General features: G+C 37.6%; 2 protein-coding genes across 2 annotated transcripts; one reads left to right on the forward strand and one right to left on the reverse strand.

Annotated features, from left to right (window-relative positions):
• Positions 1-5,549: 5,549 nt before the first annotated feature.
• LOC124376215 (N-acetylneuraminic acid phosphatase) lies at positions 5,550-8,379 on the forward strand. The gene is made up of 2 exons (XM_046835202.1): positions 5,550-5,730; positions 7,429-8,379. The coding sequence occupies exons 1-2, from the start codon at positions 5,581-5,583 to the stop codon at positions 8,062-8,064; spliced, it is 786 nt and encodes a 261-aa protein (XP_046691158.1). The 5' UTR covers positions 5,550-5,580; the 3' UTR covers positions 8,065-8,379.
• A 335-nt stretch (positions 8,380-8,714) lies between these two features.
• On the reverse strand, positions 8,715-16,682 carry polr1b (RNA polymerase I subunit B). The gene is made up of 15 exons (XM_046835190.1): positions 16,460-16,682; positions 15,234-15,401; positions 14,999-15,145; positions 14,769-14,901; positions 14,236-14,372; positions 13,729-13,952; positions 13,419-13,590; positions 12,610-12,778; positions 12,243-12,524; positions 11,999-12,132; positions 11,427-11,597; positions 10,533-10,689; positions 10,173-10,369; positions 9,831-10,081; positions 8,715-9,705 (listed from the first exon to the last, which is right to left on the reverse strand). The coding sequence occupies exons 1-15, from the start codon at positions 16,634-16,636 to the stop codon at positions 8,823-8,825; spliced, it is 3,402 nt and encodes a 1,133-aa protein (XP_046691146.1). The 5' UTR covers positions 16,637-16,682; the 3' UTR covers positions 8,715-8,822.
• Positions 16,683-24,117: the final 7,435 nt, after the last annotated feature.

Genomic DNA, 24,117 nt, shown 5'->3' on the forward strand with positions numbered 1-24,117 from the left:
ATGACATCTGTTTTCCTGAGTTTAACCTTTATAAATAATGCATACATATATATTTGTGGGTTGATTCACAGTTGGTGATGTATCTGTACTTGCATGTTTCTGATATTTAATTTGGCCCTGAACATCTGGAGGAACACTGAGCCTTGTTTTCTAGGTGTAGTTGGTGTGTATGACCAATCCAAACTCTACACCCAATAAGTCATAACTCTATCTGTAGTCATTTATTCTCAGTAACTCCCAACAGGAAGATACTGGACCTGACCAAGGCTATTTAAATGAAAACTCCTTAACTGATCCCTCATACTGAACTTGTTACTCTAAACTAACATGCATTTCTTTTGTTTTAAGGGCTTGAAGGGCTTATATGAAGGGCTTTAATCGAGAGAGTTCCAAGTAAAAGTTAAAGTTTGATTCTACGTCTTTATTAAAAATGGTAAATACATTATTTAAACAATTTGATGCTAATATTTAAATGACCAGTAGCCTTAAAATGCCCCCTAAATTTCAGAACTAATCCAGGTTGTGAAGTATGCCATGAAGTATTGCTCAACTAATTTTCAAGATATTTTGCAGTTTGGGGAGACTGAGCACTGGTTGAGGAGCGCTAATCTCCTACTTATTTACATTTTTATTTAAATCTCTTTAAAGTATTATTATATTAAAGTTTTCATATTAATTTAATATGATAAATATAAAAATGTTATACAATAATGGATGGGTTTTCAGGGTCCAACAAAATCACTGACTATACCTCTAAGCGGAAGTTAAGAAAGATTTCTTTTACCTGATTCTTTTTTTTTATACCAGTAAAATTACTCACACATCAGTATCACTTCTGTGGTGCTATGTGTGTTCAGTAAAGCTCAGATCAGCTCAGACGTGATAGATGATGTAGGAAATGTGTGCAAAATTTAAAGGCAAGTCAGGCTCAGTGGCCATCCACCCCAGTCTCATGGCATGATATAGTCACTAAATGTAATCTTTTCATAGACACGAATTTCCCTCTTTTTTCCTGTCACCGAGGACGACTTTTTATGTCATGTATTTCAATAGGAAGTATTTTTGGTGCCTTCGCCAAAGTTTTCTTTCTGCTAATAGATACAACAGATGCGGTATTGTTTTTTTCTCATTTGTTATAGATTTTTTGATATTCAAGCACTATTACTCAACATTTAAGCGGGAGATTTTATACTTATTTTTATTGCTATATATTTGGTAATCTATTCGCTATTATAAACCAGCGTCACTGGTTCCTTCCATTCAAAATACAGTAAATATATTCTTGCTGTTAATTAAGGAGACTAACCCAGCCATTAGGGTTGCACAAGCCAGTGCACTCTTAGTGGCGGTCCCAAGCCCGAATAAATGGGGAGGGTTGCGTTAGGAAGAGCATCCAGCGTAAAACCTGCCAAATCAAAAATTCTGATCACTGTTTAAGGTGGAGGTGAGACTGCATCAAGGATCAGCTATGAGCCCTTTCCTGTTTGCAGTGGTGATGGACAGGTTGACGGACAAGGTCAGACAGGAGTCTCTGTGGAATATTTTGTCTGTGGATGATATTGTTATTTGTGGTGAGAGTAGGGAGCAGGTTGAGAAGAGCCTGGAGAGGTAAAGGTACGTGCTGGAGAGAAGGGGAATGTAAATCAGTAGGAGTAAGACAGAGTACATGTGTATGAATGAGAGAGAGGGCAGTGGAGTGGTGCTGATGCTGATGCAGGGAGAAAAGGTGGAGAAGGTGGAGGAGTTTAGGTACCTGAGGTCAACAGTGCAAAGCAATGGAGAGTGTGTTAGACAGTGGTGGGACATGCATTTGGTACTTTGGCTTTCAGTGGGGACTAACCCGACTTACTCCACTTCTTAATACCACCACTATCACGTCGCAATTATAGAAACCATCAATACTATACAAAAACGCAATATAACAACGCGTGGAATTACAGAGAGAAAAAGGCATTTCACATATGGAGAGTGAATACCATTTTACTAAAGCAAGAAACCCAGTTAAGACAACTCCAAACTTCTACACTACAACTGCAACTGTGCACCTACATCATCTGGAGCAGTTCAGAATTAATATTTGTCTAATTACATGACAAAAACATAAAAGTTTTAATAAAATACAACCTACTCACCAGAGGTGCATAGTCATAATTTGCACCTCTGCAAATTAATTTTTCATTTAAAAACCTTCATTGCCTAACTTATCTGACAAACAAGTCACTGAGCTAAGACCCAGACACGAACAAAAAAAATGGCAAACCTCCATGACCACATATCATTCCATTCTTCACCTCAAATGACCTTCAAGCCTCTTAATGGCAGCCTTATTGAAAACCATTTCTTATCACTCATGCTCAAGTTATGCAATGCATCAACCACAAGTCCCAACATGCATATAAAAACAAATCAGATAGACTCAGTAGTCCGCTGTAAAGTAAAGCTCACTGCATGTTTCCACACAAGCAGATGTCTTACATTAAATTATATTGTAAGACAATCTGTGTGTACATATAAACAATACAAATACAAATAAATGCTCTTTGCATTAACCAATAAGGGTACAACTAGCTATGGCATTTATATTTAGACTGCAGGTAATGTACTCTCTCACCCATAATAAAACAGCAAGGCTAATTTAGTTTTCAGGACTATATATGCTGTAAGTATTCCAAAAGTATTAATAATTTAATGCATATATTTATCATATTTGTATCTATAAATACTGTATAATAAAAGGCACTCAGTGTCAGCTGGAGTTGCATGATCCTAGCATATGATATTTGGTCTTGTTTTTTGTGCTTCCTCCTATGTTTAGGGTTATATATCTAAGGCATATGAACATCATGAGAAACATGATGAGATAGCGTGTGTGCCTGCAGCTCCAGCCACCCACCAGGATGAAAAGAAAAATAAGCAGCATCTGCCTACAGAACACACAGAAAAATATAAAAAATTTCCCCCATTCAGTTCAGTGCGTGTTCTTACATAGGTGTTTTATTGGTCTGCAGAACCATTACCTAGGGTTGTTTTTTCAGTCACTGAAAAAATAGGTTAACAAGCTCTCACACACTCCCTGTTTCCTGAAACCAAGATTTACAGAACACTTCTAACAGTGAGTGACATTAATAAAATAGCTTTCACAGGGCTTGGCATCTGGGCTATGAGCAGTATCTTTGTGCGTGAGAAATGACCTGAGTTGTCACTGTGAGTGCAGTATGTCCTGACACATTTTTGCGTGTGAACCTTTGGCACCTGGCCAGGCGTGAGAGCACGCTAGCGGGTGAGGCTCAGTTTACCATAAAGTACACAAGCACTCGAGGTGGGAACCAGAAACTTGCAAGGCTTTAATTATCCAGCATCTTTTGGAAATATTACATGCAGCGATGAATGATGCAATTTTGTGTGTGCCTTTGTTTAGGCGAAATGTGAAATTCAGTTTGTTATTATGTTAAGGGGTGGATAAGCTATACAAATGTTTGTTCAGCCCTGACCATCACACTTATTTTTCAATAGCCCATTTCAAAATCAGCATTCCAGGTCATCCCAGAGGTATTCAGTGGGTTTGGCATAAGGATTTGGTATGGACCACTTGACTCTTTCACACCAAGCTTGCCAAATCCTTCATCGAGTTCACCTTGTGTGTAGTGATGTCATAATGCTGAAACAGGTTTGGGCTTTTTAGTTCCAGTGAAGGAAACTGTATTATTATATTATTATTATTATTTTATTTTATTTGTATTTATTTTTAATTTATTTATTATAATTGGTGTTGTATTATATTCCTTCTTTTTTTATATAGTATGTATTTTAGCAAGTAAACACTATTCTTTTTAAAATTATCATTAGGAATATCTTAAGCCATGGCAGACACTGTAAATGAAATAAAAAGTATGACATAGGAATCCTTGCAGTACAGAAGAAGACAAACGTCTCAGATCAGATATTCTTTTTAAAAATCCTTTTTTTTTAGTTACATTAAAAAAATAAGCATTTAATTACAAATATTCTGCAGATGGCAACCAGTTACATTCACTGTCCAATATATTGTGGTGCATCAGTGGTGATAAGGTGCATTAATTTTCAAAGAGGTTTTGTTCGTATTGTACTCTATCCAGGTCTGAAATTAATGGCTTTGCCGCCCTCTAGTGGTCAGGCAGCCATTTAATGCAACTCAAATGAGTGCTATATTTCCAATGCTCTCTAAAGTGAATCTAATTACCTGCAAGAGTTTTACATCACATGGACCATACACCACCAAAAAGAGAGAAAACGTGGGGAAAAATTCAATCACAAACGCTGATCTATAGGTCGTGAATACTGCAATAGACACACAGTCCAGAATGTCGTTGTGAACTAATTATTGTTTCACTTAACTGGAACTAGAGTTATCCAATAAAGAAAGGGAAGGAAAGGGAAAGGGAAGGGAAGAAAGCAAGAATGAAATGAAAAGAAAGAAAGCAAGCAAGAAAGATTGTCAATGTAAATTGTAATTTCAATTTGAAATCCTGCAACCATCAAAATTAATGTTAATGCACTGTGTAATTTATTTTAGTACTTTACTTTCCTTCATTATTGAGTCTATTTTATTAGTAAGAAAGAAAGAAAAAAAGATGCTTTATACTTGTCACATGTACCTTACAGCACAATTATTTTTTTCTTTTCTTATCCCAGTGTTATTAGGACCTGTCTCAGTATTACAATTCCCCTTAATGCATAGAGAGGTCCAAAAGTACATGGTATAGCAAAGTAGGTTTGGCAAAGACACATTTAACACTTTTTACCTCAATCTCAATAAACACACCCCAAACCAAATAGAATGCCAATGATTTCCCAGCGCTTCACCTGACCTTGCTTATGGCCTTGAACACAAATCCCATCAGCCATGCTCCAAAATCTAGTCAAAATTACTGTTAAGGGTCCCAAACCATATTAATACCATGCGTTTGGAATGAGATGTTCAGTAAAGCACAATATAGGTGTCCTGGTCTGATGTCTGCAAATTTATGACCATGAATTGTATACATACATATAGTAGTAATGTTAACACAAATAATAGCATCTTCTAGGAATATGAAAATGCAATAACACACACACACACACACACACACACACACACACACACACACACACACACACACACACACACAAATAGCAACGAAACTCATAAACACACAACATAAGTGTATATAGAATTTAATTGACACCTTTATTTCAGGATATTTAGATATACAGTAGTGTATCGTGTAGCATTTAGTTTGAGAGCCTCAGCTGTAAATAACATGAAGACACATAAGTACATAGAAGTGAGGAAAACATAGTTTTAGGACTAAATAAAATATTTAAAGAAAGAAAGAAAGAAAGAAAGAAAGAAAGAAAGAAAGAAAGAAAGAAAGAAAGAAAGATAGAAAGAAAGAAAGAAAGAAAGAAAGAAAGAAAGAAAGAAAGAAAGAAAGAAAGAAAGAAAGAAGAGTTAGGCGGGCTGTAAATAAAATCCAACTCCCATGATGCTTAGCTAAATTCACTTCCTGTATTTTGGGTTACGTCCTGCTGACGTGTCGATACTGCTCTTCCACTTCCTGAATGTTTGAATGGTTTATTGTGATCAGTATTAACGCAGGATCTGAGGTTCCCCTGATCGACATGGAGAGAGGAGGAATATCAGCCATACTGTTTGACCTGGACAACACTCTGGTGGACACTGCAGGGGCGGGACAGCTGGCTTTACACAGGGTAAGGAGAGTTCAGACAGGAGACTGAGCGAGGACACCAAATTATACATGATTTAATAAATAGCATGATTACTCGTTATTTAATACAACCCACACTTCATTAAAGAAAAAGCTGTATTTAAAATAATAGGGAAGTGTTTTTACGACAGATCTCTGTGATCGTGGTGGAAAGGAAGGGGCTTATGGAAGTTGTAGTTCAGTGACATTAAACTCGCTCACATGCTGAAGCTCTTCAAATCTCTGCCATTAGAACCAGATAGGAACAAAACTCTATATAATTATTCTTTATTTAGATTTTACTATTAATTGTCTTTTTTGCATAACATTATATATATATAATATTATATATATATACATATATATATATATATATATATATATATATATATATATATATATATATAATCTCTGTGTGTGGTGATTGATTAATATTATTATTATTATTATTGTTATTAATAATAATAATAATAATAATAATAATAATAATAGGAGTAGCTGCAGTAGTAGTATTGTTTTTCCTCTTAAGGTACAGCAGCTAAGATGAATGCAGACTTATAGCTGAATATTATATGAATATAATATATAATGAATATAATATATATTATATAAATGAATATAATATATAATGAATAATATAATATGATTATACTGATATATATTATATTCATTATATATTATAAATAATATATAATGAATATAATATATAATGCTAAGATGAATGCAGACTTATAGCTGAATAATAATCATCGTCATAATAATAATAATAATAATAATAATAATAATAATAATGCATCACAGCTCCAGGGTTACTGGTTTAATAAGCGGTCCTGATTTCATGTTTGTGTCTGTACAGAGTTTAGTATGTTCTCCCAGTGTTTATTTGAGTTTTCTCGGAGTTCTTCAGTTGATCTGTACTGTGTTTGTACATGCAGGTAGGTAGATTAGGTACACTAATTACCCACATTACACGAAAACTATCATCACCAGTAGGTGGCAGAGTAACGTTTAGTAGAGCTCACTGAATTCTCCAACTTTGCACTCCTGGGATTGGGGTCTGCATCCCTGAGGAGGGTGCAGCAGTTACTGAAGACAAATAACTTATATAAAACATATAGAACTATATATAAAACATGCACACACTCCCCTCCACTTATTTAGGAATGAATACCTGTGCATCTGCTCATTTATGCAGTTATCCAAATCATATAGCAACATCACACTGCATTGAACTCTGCTTGAATTTTGCCCACTGTCATCCTAAATCATTGTGTTTTTCTTTTCTAATCAAAGTTCCTCCGATACAAAATAAGCAGGAAATGTTGACAGTTTTGCTGTTCAACACTGAAGAAAGCAGCAACAGCAGTTAGGATGTGGTTTCAAACAAGTAAATCACATAATTCTATTTTATTTTGGTGTTATTTCAGTGTTTTAAGTCTTCTGTTCACAATGTGTCACAAGAAACACCAGAATTCTTGATATGTATATGTCTAAGTCTTTTAAATGTTGCATGGGATATGTCAGCAAAATGTGAAAGAAGTTATAGAAAGAACATTATGGTTATTATTCTGTACAAAATACTGGTGAAAATGGTTAAATACTATGCACTTTTTTTTTACTGAGTATTTTTTCTGTAATATTCTTAATATCTGAAAAATAGCAATACTGTTACTTACTAAACCTTGTTTTATAAACCTGACAGGTATGTGAGCTGCTGAGAAGTAAACTTAAGGACGCAAACACCAGCGACATTTGTAAGCGGTTTGCCCGTAAACTTTACGAGGAACAGTTTGACCCATCTGCAGGCATAACCATAGATGACGTTCGGATAAATCACTGGCATGAGGCCCTGCAGGAAGCCGAAGGTGTGGATTGTGGCCGTGCTCTGGCCTCAGATTGCTACTACACATGGAAAACCACCCGTCTTCAGGCTCTAGCATTAACTCCTGAAGTTTTCGCTCTGCTGCAAGAGTTAAAGCGCTCATACAAACTGCTGCTGTTGACTAACGGTGAAGCCCAGACACAGCGGGAGAAGTTGGAGGCGCTGAGATGTGAGGGACTCTTTAGTGCTCTGGTGGTGGCAGGAGACTATTCTGAGCAGAAGCCTGCAGTTTCCATTTTCACACACTGTTTCGAGCTACTCGGAGTAAAGCCACAAGACTGCATCATGGTGGGCGATTCACTGGATACCGATATCCAGGGTGGGTTTAACGCAGGGGTTCGTGCTACAGTGTGGATTAGCAAGAACGCAGATGCTCTTCCACAGAATTGTGTGACTCCTGATTACACCATTCCCTCAGTGCTCGAGTTGCCTGGTGTTTTAGCGAAGCTGAAATGATATTTTTTAAAGCTACAGTATGGCAGTTATTTAAAACTAAACAATTTTAAGCATGTCATTTTGCATACCTACTTTCACTTATTAAAAATTATACATTTAATATATATATATATATAAAATGTGTAAGTTGTAAGACACTGATTTTTTTTTCACATGGGTTTTTTTTTTTCAATACTTTTATTGTAATAATACAGAGGTTTGGGTGATGTGACTTTCATATCATTATATGAAACATTATAGAGATCAACAAAAATGGCGATGGTAATAGATTAGCAGGTGATTTTGAGGTCTTCTTTTTAATAAAAGAACTTTATTTCTCGACCTAACTTTTTCCTCATAGCAGTCATATTGTGTTGCATATTGTAGAATGAGGTACAGTCTTCAAATACATATCATATTTACCATATTAACCACCTGCAAACAGAAATATACAGCAGGGTTTCTAGATAAGTGATTCGGCAAAACCGATGTCCACATGACTCTGGGGTCACTGGTAGGTGCTAATGCCATCTTGTAATAGCAGTCTTTTTTCTTATTTCTTTTCTATTTTTGTGCAAAAGGGGGAAAAAAAAACCCTCAGGCACTTTGATGTGTTTAAGTTCTGAATGTTAAACAATTTAAGGGGGGAAAAAAGCATCTTTAACAGTGTCTCTATATAAAAATAACCAACATTGATGAGTACATTGTCTTCTCAAAACAATGCTCTGAAAATAGGATGCATGAGAATAAGAATCGGTGCTGCATGTTGAAATACAGGTCTACTTCACATCTAGTTTAATTTTAATGTTCATTGCCGCCAGTTCAGCCACGAAATAGCGGAACACATAGGGGACAGCCACTGTTTCAATGGCGTCGCTCTTCTTGCACAGTGTGCAGATAGTGTTCCGATGGCGTGTGGTTGACCAGTGCGGGGGTGGCTTCTCAAGCAGTGGAGACAGCAAACTGCCACAGTGCACACACACCTGAGCCACAGATCGATCCGAGCAGTTAAACAGCCGATCGTGGAGCAGGAAGGACGAACCGTGAGCCAGCAGGGCATCTCGCTCCATCTCTCCGAACCGGATGCCACCTTGCACGTTCCTCCCTCCGAGTGGCTGATTGGTCACTTTGTCCCTCGCTCCTGTCGTCCTGACCTGGAACTTGTCAGAGACCATGTGGCGCAGGCGCTGGTAATAAACCACACCCACAAAGATATCTGCCTCCAGCTCCAGTCCGCTCAGACCTGAATAAAGGCGCTCAGTGCCGTAATAATTGTAACCTGCCGCCTTCAGCATGGTGCCGAAGTGCTCAAGGGCCGAGTTTTTCTCCGAAAAGGTGAATGGGGTGGCATCGTGGCACAAGCCGTGCAGCGCTGCAGATTTGCCTGCCATGCTTTCGATCAGCATGCCGATGGTCATACGTGATGGAAAACCATGGGGGTTGAACAGGATGTCAGGGGTCATGCCACTCTCGCTGAAAGGCATGTCTTCTGCTGGCCACAGGCGACTTAGGATACCCTTCTGACCATGCCTGCTGGCAAACTTGTCTCCGATCGTGGGGTTGCGTGGTACTCGCATAGTAATGCATACACGCTTAAAGCGCCCTGATCCTGCTTCATTGCTGCATGCTTTGATGTTGTCTATCACACAGCTCTCCTGACTCCTGAGAGAAACAGACAGTAGTAGGGATTAAATCGTTTTTTTAAATGTAAATTTTCAAAGCCACTGTACTGGTATTTTAACTGTATAAACGATTTTAATTCAGAGTAATCAGTAGCGAGAACGTACTTATAAAAGATAACATGGCTCTGGCCTGTGTTGAGGTTGATGTAGCTGTAAAAAGGGTCTCCATAATTCAGCTTGGTTCCGATAGGCGGTAATCCATCTGCATCCAACCTGCCAGACACTTTAGGGTCATCTGGTTTAGACCCAAACACCACACCTTCCTCAGCTTTTACCTTTTCCGACAGGTCCACTATCTCAGTCTTATAAACAGAGCCATGGGCAAAACCACGCTCCCAGGACGACTTGTTCACGATCTGGACAAGAAATGTTAATTAACCATGTGGCACACTTATGACATAAGTCATGCTTTCCATGTTTAATAATTAAAGACAAACCAATGCTGACCATGGCATCTTCCATATCGTAGCCTGTATAGGAGATCACGGCAACTATAGCATTTGTTCCAATGGGGTAGTTGTCTATGTTGTAGTGGTCATACATGACAGGACGGACCAGAGGACTCTGGGGGGTCTGTAAGCGGTATAACTTATTATCCGAGCGGTCCCGATAAGAGTGCAGAGGGAAACCCATAGTCTGTTTACCTGTATACCACAAGCCAAAAGAAAAAAAAAAAGTTATTAAATATAGTAAATGTATCTAAAGCATACTTTTCTTTTTTATAATAATAGGGAATGCCTAAAATTATCAGTAAATCCAACTTTGGAAGCTGAATCTAGTACACCTGGCATGGTAGAGCAACCTTACCCATCTGGCACTGGTACATATTCCTAGGACTCTGGTTATGGTCCGAGAAGGGGATGAAACTGGCCACCACACTGAGCATGCTGTGAGGGAACAACTCCTGATGGGTGGTGACACCATGCTCTATCTCGTCTTCAAATATCCCCACATTAAGGTAGAGCTAAAACACAAAGCAAAAATACTGGCTTAATGCCCCATTCTTCCATTGTAAATGTTATACACCAACACACTAGTTATGTCATAACGCTGTTAAATGCTCCATTCTGATTGGTCAGAAGGCATCAATTTACTTTTTATAACAGAAACCCTGACAAGAGATGGCTCCATACAAAGCACTGGTTAATATAAATGAGCACGTTCTAAAATGTTGCCATTTCTATGACGATCTGCTACATAAAAAGAAATGAAACAAAAGCGCAACAGTTTAAAAATTAATACAGTAAAGCATTATGTAAGGAGACATTTATTTAACATTAAGGATTCTCCAGCATCTCAACGTTTTCAAAAGAGAGCATCTTTAAGAGTTTTGACAGTTCCAAGTAAACTGACAAGCTGCATTTGTTTTCTAATGAACTATTGCTAAAGAGCCTCGCTCCAAAGAACTAGCTTGTTTTGACAATAGGTAACAAACAAATTCTATAAATGGATGCAAATTATAAAATCAATTGCTGTGGTTTAATAAGATTCGGGACATGCCATACACGAATGTGGCAACAGTAATTCCATTTAACATCACACCACCCTGTCATTGATTATCTTCCTATACCAGCGCACTCCTGTTATTCCTTGCTGGTACTTGGTGGATTAACAGTGGTAGTAAAAGTCAGTAATGAATATCATGACATAAAACTGATGATGCATTATAAATCATGTGAGTTTGACAGTATGGTGTTGGACCTGTTCAAAGGTGCCAATAAGCTCCTCTTTCCCAAGGGTGAGGTTGCGGACTGGTCGCATCATCCGGCATGGCGTAGTGAACAGGTACAGGCTTGGGTACAAGCTTGCTTTACCTGTTTGAGGAACTAGAACAATTTCTGTCCAAGGAGGAATCTTTTTCTCCCTCATCACCTGTAAGAGGAGGAAACAATGTGTTTGACAATAAAATTAGAAGGGTGAACTAACTTACTTTATCTCAATATTTCAGTCACAATTTTCACAAATCTGTATTTCCACATAAAATAAGCACTGTATTAAAATGTATGCAATGTTAGGTTCATTTAAAAATGAAGCAAAACGTTGAAAAGCCACAAACATAAAAAAAAATTATAATAATCTAGATTCTATAAAGATGTAATCTGGCCATGCATTCATCCATAAATTTCCATAATGTGTCAAAGACCCCCCAAAAGTTTGATGATAATAGCAATAATAATAATAATTATAATAATAATAATGTTTCAGTGAGGATGATTGTATGATGTCAGTGGTTGCAAAAAAAAAAAAAAAAACTTTGTGCAAGTGGTACAAACCTTGAACTTGCGGAGAGATTCAACCAATGAGGGTGCAAGATCTTTCTCAACCCAGCCAATCATGTTGCCGTCCAGTATGACAGGGTAGCAACAGGAGTATGGCTGACCAGGAGTTCCGTCCACTGGAGTCACACCTGCCAAAGAGAAAAGCTCTTGACCTTTAATGAACTAAAAGAAATTGTATATAATAAGAAAAGGATCTACTCAATCAATTTATTGTTAATGACCTATTACTGTTGATTACCTAGTGAGCAGAGAAGGGCAGGGAGCACTGTAGTAGAGTGAACAGGAGCCACAATCTCGCAGTGGACCGTGAGGTGGTTCATCAGACCACATGGTGTTCCGTCAGGTGTATGCACAGGACACAGAAAGCCCCAGGACTCAGGTAACAACTTTCTCACTGCTGTGGTCCTCATCTTGGCAAATGCTGCTCCTCTGTGCACACACCGGAAGTGGGACAAATAGCGAATGAAGTTGAGCTTGTCAGCCACAACACATAAACCACTGGACTGCAGCATACCCAGACCTGAGAGACAGAGAGACATTTTAATCAGCATAAGGTGTAGCTCAACAAATCCAAGCTTCAGCTTTTGGTTGTTATGCCACGATACCCGTTTTGGAGACGAGGTTGCCTGTAGCTAGCAGGTACTCAAAGGCTCTGGTGAGATCAGTGCCCATATTGAGAACTTTAGTCAGGTTATCGGCAGTCAGTACACCGACTCGCTGGCCCCTCTTATCCAAGGCCAGTTTTACAGACACCAGCCAGGCCGTCAATTTCTCCTGAAAAATATATACAGAAAAACTTTACTTTATTAGAAGCGTGTACCAGTTGTAATAGGTAAAATCATTTGCTGAGAGAACAATCATGTCTAATTTCATATAAGCATCCCTATATTGTAGTAATATACCATTTTACATGGGTTTTACACCAGTCAGCCATGAACTAAAAGGATAAACAGACAAAAATCACAGAAAATGTTTAAATGCTGACGTGGCCAGTCTAACACTTTCCACTTTCATGCTGTACTATGATGTTCCTCTTGGTTAGATGACTTTCGCTGGAAATTAGCCGAATGTTTTTGTAGATGTCAGAAATTTATTCTGCTCCTACCAGCACGAGTTGCATCATTCATAAAGGTTAGTTAACTTATTTCATAAGCATCCATGCAAGCTCAAGCTATCACACGACCTCCAGTATGCTGATGAGCTTTCATGCTTTGGATCCTAAACCGATCTCTTCTTTCTCTATAATATTCTATTTTAATCAATTTAATTAAGGTAAAAAAAAATTCCAGAACCTTTGTAGTTCATCTTTGCATTTCTTTGCAAATTGGTTTGCATCTTGTGGTATGACCACTATATTTATAATCGCAAAATCTCATTCAGCTGAACACCACTGCTGGGGACCGATCAAGCTCACCTTTAGAAACATTAGATAAAGCTGTCCAGGTGTGAGCACCTCCTGACACATTAGACTGTCTGGATTCTCCTCCATACACTCCTGTTTGGCAAAGGCAAACAGCTTTCGTGTCATCAGACAAAGCATGTAGAACTTCTCAGTGTCAGACTTCAGGTGAATGCACAGACACTCACTGTGGACAAAAGGGGTAAAAAATGTTTAGACACTACAAATACATGAACTTATAACAATAAAAACAAAAAAAAAAAGCAACTTATCGTTATTGTTAGTTTGCCATGACTAACAATTCAATTCTACAAAATGAACTTACTCCAGGAGAAATTTAGCACACTGCTCATTTGTGTACCACTCTGGCAAGTTCAGCTTCACCCGAAAGCGTTCTCCCAAATAGTCGAGCACCTTCACTCTGGTAGTGCAGCCCTCCTCCATCACCAAGCGCAGCATCTCCGACACACAGCTCTTGAAGAAGGAGTTTTCCTCTCTGCCCTTTATCAGCTCCTGGTAGATCTGGTAGTCTGAGAAATCCACTAGGGCCTGGACACCATATATAAATATATTGAACATCATCATACAAAGAAATAAAAAAGAATCCAATGAGTGGTCACTTTCGGTACTCTCATTACTAAAAATATGACATGGATCTAAGGGAAGTAATACTGTAATGCTTACATTACATGCTACTTTATTTTCCATTTTAAATCTATCTATATGGTTCACATTCATAAAAATGCACCAGAAGCTAAATCAGATCTCTTACTTTGACCTAGTAATGTAAACATAGCCTATGCTTAATAAGCAGTGTAGCAATCAGCATTACCTTAAGAGCAAAGCCCAGGGGAAGGAAAAACAGCTCTTTATTATAAATGAAGTTGAGCATGACTGTTCCATTGTCCAGGTAGTGAAGGTTCATGTTAATGGATGTATGTTCCTCCCTGACGCAATGCACTGAAATTCCTGAAAACACAGAGATTGCATTTGTGAAATGCAACAAAAAGGTTGAATATATTGATACAATCAACAAAAAAAAAACTATTTGAAACCAGGTGACACCTAACAGTTATTACAGAAAAAAAAAGAGAAAATGGAAGGACAAATACAACTGTTAAGAGGATATGGAAGAGTTTTCTGGAAAGGCAAAGGAATGGTTATTAAAGAAAATATATCACATTCAAAAAACTTTACTTAATTTTTACTATAAATATTTTTGCATTTACAATAGGACCATTTTGCTACTTTAAAGCACCTGTTAAACACCCAAAGCATTGTGGTATAAATAACATACATGTCATTTGATCAAAGGAACGCAAACTTTTGCATTCATATCCATGACAGCACATCGTTACAACTCACCGTACTGAGTGTAGCCTTGACCACGGCTTTTAAATTTTGGTCTTGACAAGGCGATAGGGTAGTTCCTCCTTGGCATGATGAGCAGGCGGATCACTTTCTCAATACCATTCACTATGAAGTAGCCACCCATTTCCTACAGGACAGAAGTGGAAAAAAGATGAAAGAATCATTAGAAAGAAAATGAAATTTTCTCCAGGAACTGCACTACTGGTTTTATTATTTTTTTTTACCTCTGCTTCTTCATGGTGCTCTATCAACTCTTTCGGTGAGAGGCCATGAAGATTACACAGTTTGGACTTCACCATGATGGGCACCTGTCCCATTGACTGCTTAATGATTCCTTTAGGCACCCCATTGACTGACCAACTAACATCTGCCTGTGCACAGAAACACAAAATAAAGTAAAATAAAGAACATGTTTGCTGAGATATTTGGGTTTATTGCGCAAACGTCAATCCGTCCTACCACTAGCTTTCCTCTGTACGTGCACCTCCTTCCTCTACACTCAGCAGGATACACACAGAGTTCCTTGCAGATTCCTCCTTTGGTCACAGCGGGTTTCTGGATTGTAGCTTCCACAAATGATAGGCTGATTCTGTCTCCCTTGAACAGGAACTCCATAGGAGGAATGGCCTGAAGATGATTAAACATGAAGCAATGTAATGCCATTAATTCAATTTAATTTAATTCATTTTTATTGTATAGCATTTTAACAATGAATTGCCTCAAAGCGGCTTCACACAGATAATGTGGTGATAAAAATGAAAAAGATGTTCTTTATAAGTGTAAGTTTGTCCCCTATTAACTAAATATAAATAAAATAAATATATATATATATATATTATGTATTTCTCTCCAACTTTTTAAATGATTACAGTAAAAATAAACATGTTACAAAGTTTTAATCCCAAGACTTTCTGTAGTGGAATGTAACAAATACCTATAGGTGTTACAAACTACTGACACTGGAGACTCCTTCCATAATGTCAAATATACATTTCCACACAGAATGCTTCACCATATCAACAACTACACGGAGTTCATGTGGAGCTTCTGCTATAATCTATGTAAACACTTACTACAGAAATAACATTAGAAAAGTGAATTAATCCATAACACTACTGACAGAGCTGCTGCTACACAACATTAGTCTACACCTTGAGATGCATTTTGTGAACCCAGAATTCAACCTCGTTGTGGTATGTGGTACTTATATTTATTTTGATATATCAAGTGTTGTTCAACAGTAATACAGCCTCAAGATTTTGCAGATGGCCTCACAGCACCAAACACGATTAACTGGAGATCTATTAGTACTGTAGGTTATTAGCAGTTAAAATATGATGTTGCCTTTGTTTAGTCCTTTAATAAATCTGACAATATATAGTGGAAATATGATGTAAACATTCAAAGAGCATGCAGACTGTAACTTCATTACTGCATTTAGGAGTTGTGTAGAGCAATATTAGGAAACTTTAAGAAGCCTTAAGGTGCGTTCCAGCACAGATTTGAACATACATTCAGGGTTGAGAATAAACAAACAAATGTAAAGCAGTACAATGTGCGTTTGCGTGTAACTCGTTGACTTTCAGGTATAATACAATATGAATATCGTGTCATGATAAAGCTGTTCATTATGACAGTAATGCTGATGGAACTGCTCCACGTGAGCCTCGGCGAAGAGCACTGACCTGAATCACTCTGCATAGTCCATCAGTAACCGCTTGATCAAACGACTCGATGTGCGCTTTCACCAGATCTTGCACGGCTTCATGCTGGCTTTCTTTTGGAAACCCAAATCCGACCTCGGTGAGGTGTTTTAGGCTCGGAGCAGTGGCTAAACCACTCCACTTACAAGAGTAATCCATATTCGCATGCTCTTCTCACATGTGTTACTGAGCGCAATGTGGGAAGTTGGCCCACACGCAACTTCCGCCCGCGTTCACCCATATATTTCAAAATATAAGCTCGAACAGTGGCATTACGTTATTTTTGTCAAAGGTATTAGGCAAAATAGTAATAACAAAAAAAAAAAAAATTATATATATATTTATATATATTTATATATTAATAATAATAATAATTTATATATTTATTATTATTTTTTTATGTATAATAATTAATAATTTATATATATATATATATATATATATATATATATATATATATATATATAAATAAAACTTTCTTTCGGCTTCTCCCATTAGTGGTCGCCACAGCGGATCATCCACATGTTTGATTTGGCACGTTTTTTACGCTGGTGTTGCCAGGAGAAAGCCTCTTCTTCCGAAAAAACGAGTGCAGCACAGCATACGTTTGCAAAGTTGCATTTGAACAAACCACAAGCCTTTGGGAACAATGTCCTTTGGACTTGATACCAATGTGGAGATGTTCGGTTATAATTCACATCCCCACCTTGGCAAAAACCAAACACAGCATATCAGCACAAACCCCTCATACCACCTGTCAAGCATAGTGGAGGAGGGGTGATGATTTGCAGCCACAACACCTGGGCAGACCTTGCAGACTGTGAGTTGGCAACATGTACAAAGTATTCTAAAATGTAATATGAGGCCAATTCTCCAACAGCTAAAGTTTGGCTTCAACAGATAAAGTTGCACAATAATACCAAGCAGACCAGCAAAGTTACAACAGAAAGCCTGGAAATAAACAGAGTCAAGGTGTTGTAATGACTCAGTCAAAGTCCAGACCTCAACTTGACTGAAATGCTGTGGCAATACTTTAGGAGAGCTGTGCATTAACAAATGAGTGAGCCAAAATTCCTCCACAATGATATGAGACCTATAAAGTCATAAAGAACACGATTACTTCACGTTATTGCTGCTAAAGGTGGTTCTACAAGCGTTTTGTTCAAAGTGTACATGATTTCATACAAGCTTCCTCATTTTGGCATTTACTTTGTAACATGTCAGGGGTTGTTGATCTAAGGTTGTATTTACTTAATTCCAATACCGGTTAAGGACCAGATATTTTTTGTTATGCCCTGATGTCCTGAAAGAATTCAGAGAGAGTGTACTTTCTTTTTCACACGACAGTATGTTATTAGCATACTGCATTTGTTATAACTGTTACAGATCTACAGAAATATTGGAGAGAGAGAGAGAGAGAGAGAGAGAGAGAGAGAGAGAGAAAGAAGACAATGACTGAAAGTCCATTTAACAGATAAACTTAGTTGCTTTTTCTATTAAGGGGAACCTAGAAACCAGGATTATAGCACGATTAGTTCACTTTACAGCATTAGATAAAAAAAAAAAAAGTGATATTTTGATAGAATGGTGCAATATAATGTATATAATGGTACATACATACAGTAATTAATATATAATTTCCAAAATATCTATAAATATCTAAACTACTGAAAGAAGTGTTACATACAGCCAGTAAGCCTCTTTTGAATATTATTAACTCCTCACTGTCTTCAGGTCACATCCCTAAACCTCTCAAGTAGGCAGTTTTAAACCCCTCATTAACAAACCTCATTTGGATCCAAACACACTATCAAATTATAGACCCATTTCAAATCTCCCATTTATGTCTAAGATTTTAGAAAAGATTGTGTCTGCCCAGTTATGTTCCTACTTACAAGAGAACAATATCTTTGAAGAGTTTCAGTCAGGTATCAGGCCCCATCATTGCACAGAAACTGCTCTAGTTAAAATCACTAATGACCTGTTTTTAGCTTCAGACCAAGGCTACATCTCTCTGTTAGTTTTGCTGGATCTTATTGCTGCATTCGACACTATAGATCATGATCTTCTTAAACGAACACATTCAGTATATTAAGTCACAAATATACTGGGTCTATTTGGTAACCATGAAGGTCTGAACCTTAGCAATGTGTGTGTATGTATCAGAAAATGAGAACCTAATGTTCAGAGCAAAGATTGTATTCAAAACACATATGTACACAGTAAATTTGCCAGAGTAAAATGTACTTAAATTGAAGAAAGTTTTACTCTATTTCATAAAACATTTGGTCATCTCTAAAAGGAGTAAAAGTTACTCATTTTTGCAGAGTCAATTATGCTCAATTTAGTGTTAATATTTTACTCTTTCAAGTGATATTTGACTCCATTTAGTGTTTTTTACAAATTAACTCTTGTACTATTTTACACAGTTCTGAGCAGTTTGAATTTGACTCTGCAACAATTTCCTTCACCTCCAGAGTTGTTTATCATCAATTCTAAGTGACCTATAAAGAACTTAAAGTTCTCAACGTTATTCTTCTGAAATACACCATTCATGTTTTCCCATTAAAAGGACCTAAAATGAAAAACTTGCTTTTCAGTCTTAAAAGAAAAATGAACAAACTATATACTCATGTCTCACAAATTTTATTTTTCAAGCTTATTTTAAAAAAAGAAAAATAATAAAAACATAATGATTCTGATATGACAAACAGGATGAATTACATGCAACTATATGGTACAATAAACAAATCAGAATCACAACCATAAGACATCAAAATGTCACAGTTTGTGGTGCAAAATATCCTTAACATCCAAAGCACAAGGTGCTTCTATGGTATGTGCAACTTTGTAAGCATGAATATGTTCAGCTAAACAGTGTTCAGTGCAGTTGTTATTAAAAGGACTTGTTCATCTTTGACAACAATATTCTGTATTACATGAAATACAGGCATGTCATTTTGAACCTGAACACAAACTGCTAACCCTGACCGATATATATTTCCACAGTATTTGACCCATTTCACATTTAGGACCTTAGTCCACATGGGCACAATAAGTTTCTCAGCCATCTCAGTGCCAACTTCCATTTTATTCAAGGGGACCATTTTCCCAGGAAATAATTGCATGTCATTTGGATCAAATGTTTGCCAAATGAAAGCCATTTGGCACTGGTGTTTCTTTGCTAATGTTTTTGTTATGGTTTTAAAGGTTTTTAGCTGCTTTTTAAAAATGTTATGCTTTGCTTTGTAACGCATGCACCAACAATGTAGCAGTGGTCCAATTTTCTGCATACAACTAGGGTAATGCACCATAAAATGATGCTTTGGCAACAATTTCTTATCAGGGAACAAATGCTTAAACAAACTGTGGTGCTCTGCAATCAGGTGTTTCAAATAAATGGTAATACCAGTGGCTATATATATATATATATATATATATATATATATATATATATATATATATATATATATATATATATATATATATATATATATATATATATATATATATATATATATATATATATATATATATATATATATATATATATGGGCTTTTCATCCGACCCTCCGATGCCTTTTTTTGCAGAGTTTTAACTCTCCATGCCAAAAATCCACTTCCATCTTCTGCATTGTAATAATGCTCCTATGACCAAAACAAACAGACCTAAAAGTTATACATTTATACATTACTAGACTAAGAAAATAAATACCACTTCAATTATACTGTAAATAATATTTATTTTGCAAGATGCAGTAAATCCTCCTTCTGTAAATCAAATAGATTGAGAGGCAACAGCTACTAACATAGCCATGTTTGCTCCTGGGGTCAGCCAAATTTTAGGAGGACTTCTAATCAAAATTGCTGTGTTGTCAGACTCTGATCTCCTACTAAGCTTGAGCTTAAAGAATCTTCAACCATATATAAATAATAAACCATACCTATAGTCTGATTAACTGTTCATACTATTTTTATATCATGTTATACAGCTATTGAGAATTAGTACAATAGACACATTAGTCTATGCAAAAATAAATTGGTGAATATTGCTGAAAATAAACACAAAATTTATAAGCATGTAAAACATTTTACCATCAAAACATTCTTTGCCTGGGATCAAATTTTCTAGAACACCAAGTTCTGGTCATGTCAGCAGGTTTTCAAATGCTTCCTCATCAACCTCTGTCTTCGAGACTTCAAAGACTTTCACATCCATTGTAGGAAAAGCAAATTTCTTGCCAACTGAAGGATGACAAACCATTGCCAAATTAACAAAAACCAGCAATGCCAAAAGAAAGTTAGGGTTATTTTTATACCCCATAAGATACAACCATAAACTTAGTTTAATACTATTAAAATTTTTAGAAGGAAAAGTATTAATGATATTAACAATGTTAGTTTTACCTCTTAACCCATTCCAAAAACGTTTAAAACATAAAAGGTTTTGAAGAAAAAATATATTTTTTGCTATCTTTGAACTTCACTCTGACAACGTTGTTGGTTTGCATCCTGAAGGAGGCAAAAAGACAATAATACTCACTGTCAGATGAAGATGGCATTCAACATGAATTATTTTTTCTTTACTGGTGTGTTTTTAATTTGTAATAACTGTTCAACAGTTTATGCATAGTGCTAGCATGCTAGCCCTATTCAGACTATTCTCTAATGGATGTCTAAAAATATAATCCAAATGGCACCTCAGTGATAAAACTCATGGGCTAATGCACATCAAAATGGCCTCCAGCAATCCAGTTAAGGCTGTTAACTCTTTACCAAGTCAAGTACATGTGGTGCACAACTCGATCCTCGCCACAATAATTTTGCTTACAAAGATTTAATAAACAGTTGGCAATTTCACTGGTGTCATTTAACGTTTGTTGCATTTGTAATCTATATATTAACTATTTGCTTCTATATTAAGCTTTTTATTCTTCTTTCGGCTACTCCGATTAGGGGTCGCCACAGCAGATCATCCGTCTCCACACCACCCTGTCCTCTACATCTGCCTCTTTCACACCAACTACCTGCATGTCTTCCCTCACCACATCCATTAACCTCATCCTTGGCCTTCCTCTTTTCCTCCTTCCTGGTGGCTCCATCCTTAGCATTCTCCCACCAATATAACTCATGTCCCTCCTCTGCACATGTCCAAACCATCTCAATCTCGCCTACCTCACCTTGTCACCAAAACGTCCTACATGCACTGTCCCTCTAATAAACTCATTTCTAATCTTGTCCATCCTTGTCACTCCCAACGAAAACCTTAACATCTTCAGCTCTGCTACCTCAAGCTCCACCTCCTATCTTTTAGTCAATGCCACTGTCTCTAAACCATACAACATCGCGGGTTTACCACAGTCCTATAAACTTTCCCTTTCATTCTTGCAGATACCCTTCTATCACAAATCACTCCTGTCACTCTTCTCCACACACTCCATTACTTTGCACTGTTGACCCCAGATACCTGAACTCCTCCACCTTCTCCACCTCTTCTCCCTGTAACCGCACCACTCCACTGCCCTCCCTCTCATTTACGCACATGTACTCTGTCTTACTCCTAATGACTTTCATTCCCCTTCAGCGTGTACCTCCACCTCTCTAGGCTCTTCTCAACCTGCTCACTACTCTCACCACAAATCACAATATCATCCGCAAACATCATAGTCCAGGGAGACTCCTGTCTGACCTCGTCCGTCAACCTGTCTATCACCACTGCAAAGAGGAAAGGACTCAGGGCCGATTCCTGATGCAGTCTAACCTTTACCTTGAACCAGTCTGTCGTTCCTACTGCACACTTCACTGCTGTCACACTGTCCTCATACCCTCACATATTTCTCTGACACACCTGACTTCCACATACAATACCACAACTTCTCTTTTGGCACCCTGTTATACGCTTTCTTTAAATCCACAAATACACAATGCAATTCCTTCTGACCTTCTCTATGCTTCTCCATCAACATTCTCAAAGCAAATAAGGCATCTGTGGTGCTCTTACTCGGAATGAAACCATACTGTTGCTCACAGATGGTCACCTCATCTCTCAGCCTGGCTTCCACTACTCTTTCCCATAACTTCATGGTGTGACTAATAAACTTAATTCCGCTGTAGTTACTGCAGGTCTACACATCTCCCTTATGTTTAAAGATCGATACCACCACACTTCTTCTCCATTCCTCAGGCATCCTCTCATCTTCCAGAATCTTGTTAAACAATCTGGTTAAAAACTCCACTGCCATCTCTCCTAAACATCTCCATGCTTCTACTGGTATGTCATCTGGTCCAACCGACTTTCCACTCTTCATCCTCTTAATCGCTGCTCTCACGTTCTCCTTACTAATCCTATCCACTTCCTGCTTCACCAACTCCACATCATCCAACCTACTCTCTCTCTCATTTTCCTCGTTCATTAGCTGCTCAAAATACTCCCTCCACCTTCTCAACACACTTTTCTCACTAGTCAACACATTTCCATCTCCATCCTTTATTGCTCTAACTTGCAGCACATCCTTCCCAGCTCGGTCCCTCTGCCTGGCCAATCAGTACAAATCCTTTTCTCCTTACTTAGTGTTCAATCTCTCATACAGCTCCTCATATGCCTTTTCCTTGGCTTTCGCCACATCCCTCTTCACCTGCTGTTGCATCTCCTTGTACTCCTGCCTACTTTTCTCATCACCCTGTCGATCCCACTTCTGTTTTGCCAACCTCTTTCCCCTTATGCTCTCCTGCACTTCCTCATTCCACCACCACGTCTCTTTGTCTTTCTTTCTATTTCCAGATGTCACACCAAGTACTTTTCTAGCTGCCTCCCTCATCACTCCTGCAGTAGTTTCCAATCATCCAGCACCTCTTCACCACCACCGAGCCCCTGTCTGACCTCTTCCCTGAACCTCACACTACACTCTTCCTCCTTCAGTTTCCACCATCTTATTCTTCTTTCAGTCCTTACTCTCCTCCTCTTCTTCTTCGCCTCCAAAACCATCCTACAGACCACCATCCGATACTGTCTAGCTACACTGTCCCCTGCCAACACCGTACAGTCTCCAATCTCCTTCAGGTTGCATCTCCTACATAAAACATAGTCCACCTGTGTGCACCTTCCCCCACTCTTATACGTCACCCTATAAACCTCCTTCTTCTTAAAATACATGTTCACCACTGCCATTTCCATCCTTTTAGCAAAATCTACCACCATCTGCCCTTCCACATTCATCTCCTTAAGGCCATACCTACCCCTCACCTCCTCATCACCCCTGTTCCCTTCACCTACATGTCCATTAAAGTCTGTGCTTCCAAAATTAAGCAAAGTTCTAAAATTAAAATCGATCCGGATATTGATATGAGCTCAAAACAGAGACTCAAAACTAAAATAAATAATTAGACTTAAAAATTACTTACATCTAGTAGAAATGCGCCTTCTCTTCTGATTCCACATGATGACCGTGTAGAGTACCGCGAATTAATGAAACTTTGTGAGGAGACAATGGGGAGGAGTGACAGTTACTCTGTTTTTTTTTTTGCTCTCATTCTACTGACAGATTTTACTCTGTACACTCAAAATAGTGCAAAAACAACTATTTTTGAGTAAAAGAATATTGTCTCTGGAAAAATTACTCTGCCATTTTTCCTGTGTACAT

This window comes from Silurus meridionalis, chromosome 2 (genome assembly GCF_014805685.1).
Source record: "Silurus meridionalis isolate SWU-2019-XX chromosome 2, ASM1480568v1, whole genome shotgun sequence".
Lineage (NCBI taxonomy): Eukaryota > Metazoa > Chordata > Actinopteri > Siluriformes > Siluridae > Silurus > Silurus meridionalis.

Coding starts and splice junctions, on each gene's coding strand:
- polr1b (XM_046835190.1), bottom strand. CDS start 16,636: ATGGATTACTCTTGTAAGTGGAGTGGTTTAGCCACTGCTCCGAGCCTA. Junction 15,146..15,233: donor CGTACAGAGGAAAGCTAGTG/GTAGGACGGATT, acceptor TTCTGTGCACAG/GCAGATGTTAGTTGGTCAGT. Junction 13,953..14,235: donor CCCTGGGCTTTGCTCTTAAG/GTAATGCTGATT, acceptor TATGGTGTCCAG/GCCCTAGTGGATTTCTCAGA.
- LOC124376215 (XM_046835202.1), top strand. CDS start 5,581: ATGTTTGAATGGTTTATTGTGATCAGTATTAACGCAGGATCTGAGGTT. Junction 5,731..7,428: donor GACAGCTGGCTTTACACAGG/GTAAGGAGAGTT, acceptor TAAACCTGACAG/GTATGTGAGCTGCTGAGAAG.